Source organism: Phalacrocorax aristotelis, chromosome 10 (assembly GCF_949628215.1).
Source record: "Phalacrocorax aristotelis chromosome 10, bGulAri2.1, whole genome shotgun sequence".
Taxonomy (NCBI): Eukaryota; Metazoa; Chordata; class Aves; order Suliformes; family Phalacrocoracidae; genus Phalacrocorax; species Phalacrocorax aristotelis.
This window is the reverse complement of record NC_134285.1, coordinates 10,983,162-10,992,231: the sequence shown is the minus strand read 5'-3', so window position 1 is coordinate 10,992,231 and position 9,070 is coordinate 10,983,162. Positions and strand designations below refer to the sequence as shown.

Genomic DNA, 9,070 nt, shown 5'->3' with positions numbered 1-9,070 from the left:
CATCCAGTGTCATGGCTGTCAGCCCTTGGATATATCCTAGGGCACCTCAGTTAGCACTGTGTGACAATGAGGTAATCAAACATGTCCCAGGTAGTTCACGTCATTTTACATTCGGCTCAGTGTACATACTTTTTAGAAAAAGTATTTGAGTTGTAAAGAAGCTCTACTGCATGCTCCTTTCTCTTCAAGCATGCTGTATTGCACCCAAGTGACACCTTTACACAAGAATACTTGAGTAGTTTTTATAGCCTTTTATTAGTGTGTAAGCACATCCATGGTGCATATAAAACTGTAACAGTTGACTTAGTTTGAACAAATGATATTTTATTTTTCAGTAAGTGATTTAAAAGGCACTTCCACCTTGTGAATGGTGCATCAGGGGTGTAGTAACCAGGAAGAAACCCTATATTAGTCAAATACTCAAGACAAAATGAAAGTTTAAGAAAATATTAACTGATGAATGCCTTTTTTTCCTGCAAGAGTCTTGCAAATCCTTTGTAAACTGTAGTTCACTGGGATTTAATCGTCTGAGCTACCAGAAGTCACTTTCTGGAAGATTCTCAAAGCAAATTACACTGAGTGTTTTAAGAAAAAAAAAAAAAAAGCCAAACCACCATTTCTAATACATTTCATGATAAAATAAGTTTTGGAGTACTCTTAACATCAACCTATACATTGGAGACAAGGCAGTTGTGCTTTTATCATTGTCAGAGGAGTGGGTGTATGTGACCTTGACACTAAGAGTAGACTTATACAGTGCTAAATATCATCTTCCCTCCCCTTGCTGCAGTGCAATTTTTTAAGCGTGTTTATTCACTGGCTTTTGTTCCATTGAAATCTCCGTCTCTTGCATCCATTTCTTCATCACCTACTTCTGTTGCATTTTCAATTACTCTTCTGCCTCCAGATCTACGGGGTGGGGCAAAAGATGCTGGCTCATTTCCCCTCCTGCAGTAAGAGGGTGGGGGGAGAGGAAAAAATGAGGTGTTAGGTCAATTGCAGTCCTCATAAATGAGTAGAGTTTTGTAACAGTACCTGTGGGGCTGATGTTTTTAAATGTGGAACACCCAAGAGCTATGGGTCTCTAATACAACTTTCTGTTCTGTAGCATATAAGAGTAATTTGTGGACTGGTTGAAACTCCCAGTTGCTTGGAACTGTGTGATTCCTGTTCTTGCGCTTGAAGTTCTTCTCTAAATAGTCTCATTTGCCCCCCACCCCTCCTACGCCTCCCTTCATTTCACTGTTTTCCCCTATGGGCGCTGTAACTGCTTTTGCTTGGAAGGAATGGGAAAGGGGGCTGCTTGTACCCCCAATAGCAGGGGAGTGTCCTTCCTGTCCCTTTAGAACAGCAAGGAGAGAGAGAGTGCTTGTGCTGAATTTCTGACCTGCAGTCTGAATAAGCCCACCATTACTGAAGGCATGTGATACCTGGGACTGGAGCAGTGCTGTGGATATCAGCAGGCATTTTTGAGCCCACAGTCCCTCTCTGCAAAGGCTGCATTGGTGAGAGCACCACAGGTGTTTAGAGACACATGGCATTCTAGGTTGCGAGTACCTCCAATCTCTTTCCCAATGGAGAGAGGAAACCATTGCCGCTTTGGAACTGCGTTATAACTCAGAGCTGACACTGAACAGTGCAAGTGTCTTGCAGAAGAGCTTACAGAAAATTTTGTTGTTGTTCTTGTGGTGGTTCCCCCCCATCTTACCCCCTTTTCCTCTCCCATCTCCCTCCCATCCCCATATATTTCATAGCCACAGCCCAAGGCAGGGACACTTTAGTCATCAAGATTAATTTTCTGGGGAGGTGTGAGCAAGTGAGACAGAAGATGGTTTTATCTCTTCTTGGCCTCTGTTGGTACTGTGCTACAAAACGCTTAAGTTTTGTAACATGGCCTCTCACTTGTCCTTCATTAAGCAAACCTTTGTAAAGGCTTGAGACCACAGACGTAAGTAAGAAAATAAATTCATTATAACTGAATGTTGTGCCAAAATCACTAATTTGGTGTTAAATACATCTGACTCAACACTTTTAGGCACAGCAATCATGCATAAATATTTAAAGGCTTGTCTTGTCCTTGCAAAAGACTAAGCCGGTGTTGTCCTTTCTGAAGCAGCTATTTAAGTCCAAAGTTCAAACTTCCATAGACGGGAAGCAGGTAGGAACATGGGCTGGACTAACTTTATTTCAGAGGCACAAATCTGTGTTTCCAAGGTGGAAAAGTGACATGTAGTCTATTTTCCACAATTCTGCCCTTAAACTTTGGTGTGAGCAAGCAATTAGCTGGATAATAAAGCTTCGCTTAAAATCTGGTGTTAATTAACCTTAATTGTTCTGGTGCTGATGGCATGTATATGTATACACAAGGGTATGTCATTTCTATGCTGGCATGTTCTTGACAGTAATGGCAGTGTCTACTATTTTATGATAGCAGATATGTTATTACTGTTAAACAAGAAAGTTCTTGTTAGGTCAGTAAATTCATTAATTCTTGTCAATAAAGAGCTTGGTCTTCACCAGGAAGAACTCTTTACCCCCTTGGACTCTGCCATCTGGACTCACTCATGAGTCATGTGTAAGGTAACTCTTTTTATGCTGCCGTAATTCACTCAAGTGCTACAAGAGAACATAGGCCTGGTGGGAAGTAACAGCAAGAATCTAACCTGCTGTACAGCTTTGGCTACAAAGTGAATTCCCTATCACACACTAACCACTTATTAATGTAAACTGTTGCATTATGCATAAACTTAATACTACTTTAAACTAGTAGTGCCCTGTGGATAAACACTTTTGTTTATATCTTCCTCTTAAACAGGTTTATGGGTTTGATCATATTCATGTGGCCATTTTCATTCATATCTTTAGAATAATGTTGTAGTTGAGACAAGCCTTAAGCATTAGTGTTTGCTTAGCATCTCTGTATTTAATCTACCTTTGAACAAGTGCTACTAGAGTAGTGCTTGAACAACAGTCTGACTGGAAATATTAGGCTGACTAAAAGGCATGTGCAAGGACAAGACATCATCTTTAAATATTTGTGTATTCACAGCAAAATCCAGCATATGTAAAATAGAAGATATACAAATATTACAAGGCAGTAGCTCTTTGATTTTTGCAACAGCAGGTATTATTCCTATCTCCAGAGAATATGATAAAGTATAATATAATGCTGTGCTAGGTTACAGTGTCAATATTAATTTCTGTGTCTGTGCTTTGTGTTTTAATAACAGTAAACAAGCAATATAATGTCTGCAAAATAGCTCTAAAAGCCTAAGTAATAGCTCTTTTGTAAGCAATATGGCATGAGTGCTACATAATGAAAGGCAAGATTTTCTTTTGTCTGTGATTGGTGTAAGTGTCATAAATCACATGCAAGTAAGATCTTCCCAAATCTCAGATGAGTTAGATGGGATCTTACCTTAGAGTCAGCATTACACTATGTAAGAAATACAGTGAAATCCTAATGACATGCTGTGACACTTCATATTCATTAGTCCTTTTAATCAATTTTACTAATCAATGGTGTATTTGATTTGAAAAATTTTAATCTTTGTGGCTGTGCACAAAGATGAGGTGCAAAAAAGACAATTTTCATGCAGAAAAAGTCAGAGTACTTTATTAGGTACTCTGTTGGTAGAGCTTGTGAGAATGCAACATTGGTAAGTCTACATCAGTACATAACCTGCTTGTAAGAAAGATGTATCTGATGAAACAGCTGATGGTAGCTAGATTATTGTAATATTTGTCTCTTTTGATAAAACAGATTAATGCCAAGATATCCAAGCCTTCACAGTTTGCAGAAACCTCACATAATTTTTGGGCCAAAGAAGATGGAAATTTGTATAACACAAGCTAGCTGCAAAGTTGAAGGCATGGTACCTGCTTAGTCATGCGAAGGTTCCTGTGTCCCTCTGAAACAGAGATAGAGAGTCCCGGGCAGTTATACTAAACACATGGTCATGATCAGGGGCAGGTAGATTACTTTTAAATAATTAAACAATGTACATTACATCCAATTACATTACATTTAGATAAAACAAAAAATTAGCCTTATGGTATTCAATGTAAAAGGGCTGGATACAGCCACTCCTTTGTAAAGTGGCCAGGAGCATGCACCACCCAAGATGGTGCTAATGGAGAAGGCTACCACATCCCTAACTCTTCACTTTGAAGTAAATCCACATCTGAAGGTTTGTGCATGTGATTAGTAAACACACTGGCAAACGGCTTCAGGAACACTAGGGAGGTGCTTTGCTTTCATCTGAAATACTGTTGGGTTTAGGTAGAAAGCAAAGTTTTATGGTGTGATGATGCAGATAGAACAATTTCCTTACAAATCAAGTCAGCCTCTTTATTTTAGTGAACTGCTGTTTCTGAAAACCCAGTAAGTGCAGGTGAACTCAGGTATGTAGCTGACTGATCACAGCTTTATCGTCTGTTTTAACAAGAAAATGCAAAGGGGCATTTTTATTTTCCTTGGTCTGATGACACTGAATCCCTTTGAAGTCCAAAGAGACTTTTGGATAAGAGACATATCATGTGCTTTGCCTTTTGCTGCCTGTGATGTTGTCTAAGACTGTTTACAGTCACTGTGTGTGAGTTGTGCATGTGTAAAAGTGTGAAAAGCACAAGCATTTCTACCCTTTTTGTGACTGCTTCTGTACAAATATATACAGCCATTATATAAGGGGTGTTTCCAAAAGCAAACAAGCCTAATTCTCTTCCTATTTAAGCCGACAGGAGTTTTGATTAGAAACAGAGTAAGGTCTGTGCCATGTTACCACAGTTGTTCATGTCACAGCTGAAATCCTGAGACTGCTGCAATCTATGAAATGCACTTCACCTTCTGACTTTGGCCTTTTGTTGTATCAGTCGAGCTCATACAAGGAGCAAATAACTTTGCAGCATTATCAGTGCCTGTTCTTTACTGGAACAGATTTTTTTTTCCCCTACTTCTCTAGTTTAGTTCCCAATTTCAAGGGTGTCAATGAATGGGAACAGCTATCCCAAACAAGGGCACTCTACCTGAGCTTGCTCTTCAGTGCTGCAACCTCACGGCCCAGGGCTTCGTTACTCTCAGTAGCCTCATCAAGCTCTCTCTGCAGTTTCCTACGGTTTGCGTTGATACGCTGAGACTCTTCCTCAGCCTCTTCCAGCTGCCTTTTCAGTTGCTTGAGTCGTGTGTTGCCCTTCTCGGCCTAAAAGGAAATTGTAGAGTAATGTTTTAATTCAAAACAGATCTAATACCTTCTATTCCCCATTTTGATTTCATACTTGGGAGTTTTACTGAAACATGGCCTGAATCAACAGTAGAAGCTTAAATTTTAAAAAATGTAAAAATAATTGCTTTGTGCGAGATACTGTATTCAGACACTACCTCATGTTTCTTTTGCTGCACAGTCCTACCTCTGTTTTTCTGGCTTGCAAGTTGGTGTGTGTTACAAACAAAATGTGTTCGTCTCTATTTATATACCAATATGGATGTTATGCACCATCCTCTAATCACTGTCCAGTCAGGCTGTTGCAGCTGGCTGATTGACAAGGACTAGTGCTTTGGCACTTGACTTAACATAGAAGAATTAGGTTGTCCGGCCTTTTAGCAAAGGGCTGTATACCAGCATGGAATCCAAGCAGACAGTCTGCTTTCTAGAGGGATAGTTCTTTGAGGTAGAACATGGAATCTTCCTTTCCTAGGGTAAAACTTGAAAATCCCTGTGCCCCAGACTAAGACCCTCATGACACAGTCTGATACCTGATCCTTGTACTGCTCCGCTTGCTTTCTCTCATCCTCCACCTGCAGCAATGCATCCTTCAGCTTCTTGTCCTTTTGGCGCAACGTCTTGGCTGCAGCCTGCTTCTCTCTGCAAATGACAGAGCAACATTTGGTGATGTGGGAGGTCTGTAGTCTTGGCCTGCCTTAGGCATGTTGCTCATGAAACTGGGACTAAGGACCCATATGTTAAAGGTCTTACTGAATTTAACAGAAGAATTCTAAGCAAAACTTTAAGATCATGTTCTTCTGATCAAAACAAATGTCTTTGCTGTATGCTAGAGATGGTCCAGGAGATCTGTTGTAAAACACAAGGTGATTGCCTCAGGAAATAATCCTACAAATGGTACAATGTATTATGGCAATTAACCTGGCAGGGTCATAGGGCAGTTACTCTAAAATGTAAGGGCGTGTATCCTTGCCTTTGATACCAATAGAACTTTACAGCGGTAGAATGGTTCTTAATCAGAACCTGTAATAACTCCAGGTACTGGCCATTTGTCTAAGAAATGTTAAGTGAGGGAGAGACTTTACCAAGCCTTAATGGTGCTGAGAGCCTGATGACACAAATCCTGTACACCTTTCCTTACTTTCTGTCTCATTAACTGGAACAATAAATGGATAGCTGTGCCCTCTGGGAGACTAGTACCTGGCTTCCTGTTCCAATTGCTCTTCAAGAGAAGCAATTTTGGCCTCCAGAGCAGCAATTGTAGCTTTGAATTTGGACTTCACAGCTCCCTCCATCTCCTGCAGCTTACTCTTCAGCTCTTTGTTCTGCCTCTCCAGTTGCTGCCGAGCATTTTCATTCTTCTGTGCAGTTGAGCGCTCTGTTGCCAGCTCATTGTTCAGCTGCTCTGCCTGCAAGGGAGAGAATGGATGCCATCAAAAGCGTTGCGTGCTTTCAGAGAAATGACAGATGGCAATTTGGGGTGGCAATTCTCTAAATACTTATTCAGAACCACAAACAGCTTTTGCTGGCATACAAACAGAACATGCTGAAATGAGCTCTACCTGCTGTACCGCTTTCCTCATGCGATCACCCATTGCCTCTATGTTGCCTTGCTCCTCTTCTAGCTCTTCCTCTAGCTGGGCAATTCTTGCCTCCAGGCGCCGCTTCTCATCCTGAAGGCTTGTCCTGTAAGTTTAAAGTAAATGAGTGTGTAGTTATGGCTCTGACCAGTTGAGTGTGTCTGAAACTCTTATGAACTGCCAAGAACTCAAAGAAAAGAAAACTAGATATTTCAATTAAACTAGTCATGTGTACATGTTGTGTTGTCAAGAGCAGATGGCTGTTCGGAGAGGAACATGACTTCTGTTGGCAGCTGTGCAAGCAGCATGTTTACAGCCTTGTGAGTAATCCAGTCTATTCCTACCTTCCAGAAGTAGCGCTTGCAAGTTCCTCTGCCATCTCTTCTTTCTCTAGATCTGCTTGTTTGCGAGCTCTCTCTGCAGCAGCCAGCTCCTAGGAGGAAAGGAAAAGGCAGCACAGTGAAGAAATGAGCAAGTAAGCATTCAAACAAACAGTTATAGCATGATACACAGGACTATAAAATTTCTAAAACTAGTATAAGACAGGTTGTCTTCTTAACAGAATAGATTCTTGTCATGTTATATAAATCCCAGGGAAGTGCAATGAACTACACTTTATCCATCCTATCAGCTGGTTTCTGTTTTATTGGTTTCAGTCACAAGATTGCCACTTAATACACACAGGAATAATAGGACTAACAAGAATTCAGGTATTTATAACTATGAAAAACAAATTGTGTTGGATCATACTGTTCATTTCCCTTTAAGGCTGCTGAACTGTGTCATTTTTTTCAGCTTAATGTGGCTATGCTGAGATGTAGATCCAACTTTAGTAGAGCGCATGGAGCACATGGAACTTGTAACAAGTGCTGTTTATGGCTTTCCATCCCTGATAGCTATTACATTATTTCATTGCTGTTCTGTTGCTGCTGAAAACCATGTGTAGTCTGCTTTGTACTGCTCTAAGTTTCCTACTTTACCTCTTGAAGCTGGATGAGTTCTGCTTCCAAGCCCTTTGCTTTCTTCTCATTTTCTCTGGCTGTAGCAAATATTTCTTCTCTGGCAGCCCGTGCATCATCCAGCTCTCGTTGGTAGTCCTTCATCTGAGCCTTGTTGAAAAGAATAAGAGATTTATTTTTTGTCTGGCTTTATTACAGTTTCAGTATAAAGAAATTTGGGCAGAATAGAACACATACACATTTACATAGTCATAATGCCTGCATAAATTATATTTTCTGGAGACATCAGCTAGCACATGTTGGAAAAGGTCTAAAATGCTATTCCAAGAAAAGCGATGCTTCCACTTGCACGCTGCAGCTTTTGTAATGCCTATTGTCCTTATTTCCTCTGAATATTTGAGTACATATGCAGTCTTAATCTTTCCAATATATCCTTTTTTGTTGTTTAGCTGTCAGCATATGAGAGAACAGTTGATATGGAGACTTAGAGTATAAGTAGGAAAATGATAATTCAGAGACAACATGATTTCTGAACAGTCTTTTATGTTTCTGAGTCAAGTGTTAGAACCAGGATTGAAGCCTGTAATAAATCTTATCCAGTAGCCCTTTGTCTATGTGGGAATCTGTCTTCCTTCATGTGGGTAAGTCAATAAAAGATGGGTGTTGGCTAGAGAATTTTGGAAGCTCTCTGCAACCATGAAATTTAAGATTTTCATGGTTTGCCATATGAAATTTTCCATTGTCATTCAAATTGAGCATTACAGTACAGATCCTTGAATCTGCGAGTCTAGTTAAAACTCCCCCTCTAACCAATCATGTGTAACAGGCATCAAGTTCACAGGTCTCACCTAACTTTCATATTGTAGCTGGACAAAAGACAGCTGTGGGAAAAACTGTATTTGTGGGATTACATACCTGTAATTTGCGAAGTTGTTTGATGGCTTCTTCCCGAGCTTTATTAGCAGAATCAGCTTGGCTTTCTAGATCTTTAACATCAATCTCCAGCTTCTTTTTGGCTGCAGCTGCCAGGGCACGTTGCTTCCGCTCATCTTCCAGTTCTGTTTCGTATTCATGGAGCTGATTGTTAGAGAAAACAATTGAAGTTTATGAAAAGCCTTGATCACTCTTAAACACTTTGTATGTCTGAATAACGTATACAGCCCCTATATCTCTAATTGTGATTTCCCTGGCAGTTAAATTACATTTCCATTTTGTCCAAAAATTAAAGATTCTTGAAAGGAGTCAGCAATTTGGGTTCTTTATTAATGGAAATATGTATACTACAAGGAGATGACTTAGTAGTTGTCCTTGC

At 40.1% G+C, this 9,070-nt stretch overlaps 1 protein-coding gene across 5 annotated transcripts in view; it reads right to left on the bottom strand.

The window, feature by feature from the left end:
- Window positions 1-303: 303 nt before the first annotated feature.
- Window positions 304-9,070, bottom strand: part of MYH11 (myosin heavy chain 11) — a 62,172-nt gene continuing 53,405 nt past the window's right edge. For 4 of the 5 annotated variants that reach the window (XM_075105196.1, XM_075105194.1, XM_075105193.1 and 1 more), the window contains 8 exons: window positions 8,674-8,835; window positions 7,780-7,908; window positions 7,144-7,232; window positions 6,782-6,905; window positions 6,420-6,628; window positions 5,753-5,861; window positions 5,026-5,198; window positions 304-948 (listed from right to left, as the gene is read on the bottom strand). In XM_075105196.1, the coding sequence (XP_074961297.1) occupies window positions 810-948; window positions 5,026-5,198; window positions 5,753-5,861; window positions 6,420-6,628; window positions 6,782-6,905; window positions 7,144-7,232; window positions 7,780-7,908; window positions 8,674-8,835 (1,134 nt within the window). In that variant the 3' untranslated portion in view covers window positions 304-809. Of the gene's footprint in view, window positions 949-3,879; window positions 3,912-5,025; window positions 5,199-5,752; window positions 5,862-6,419; window positions 6,629-6,781; window positions 6,906-7,143; window positions 7,233-7,779; window positions 7,909-8,673; window positions 8,836-9,070 lie in introns of all 5 variants that reach the window. The other variant, XM_075105197.1, reaches the window with a different exon arrangement.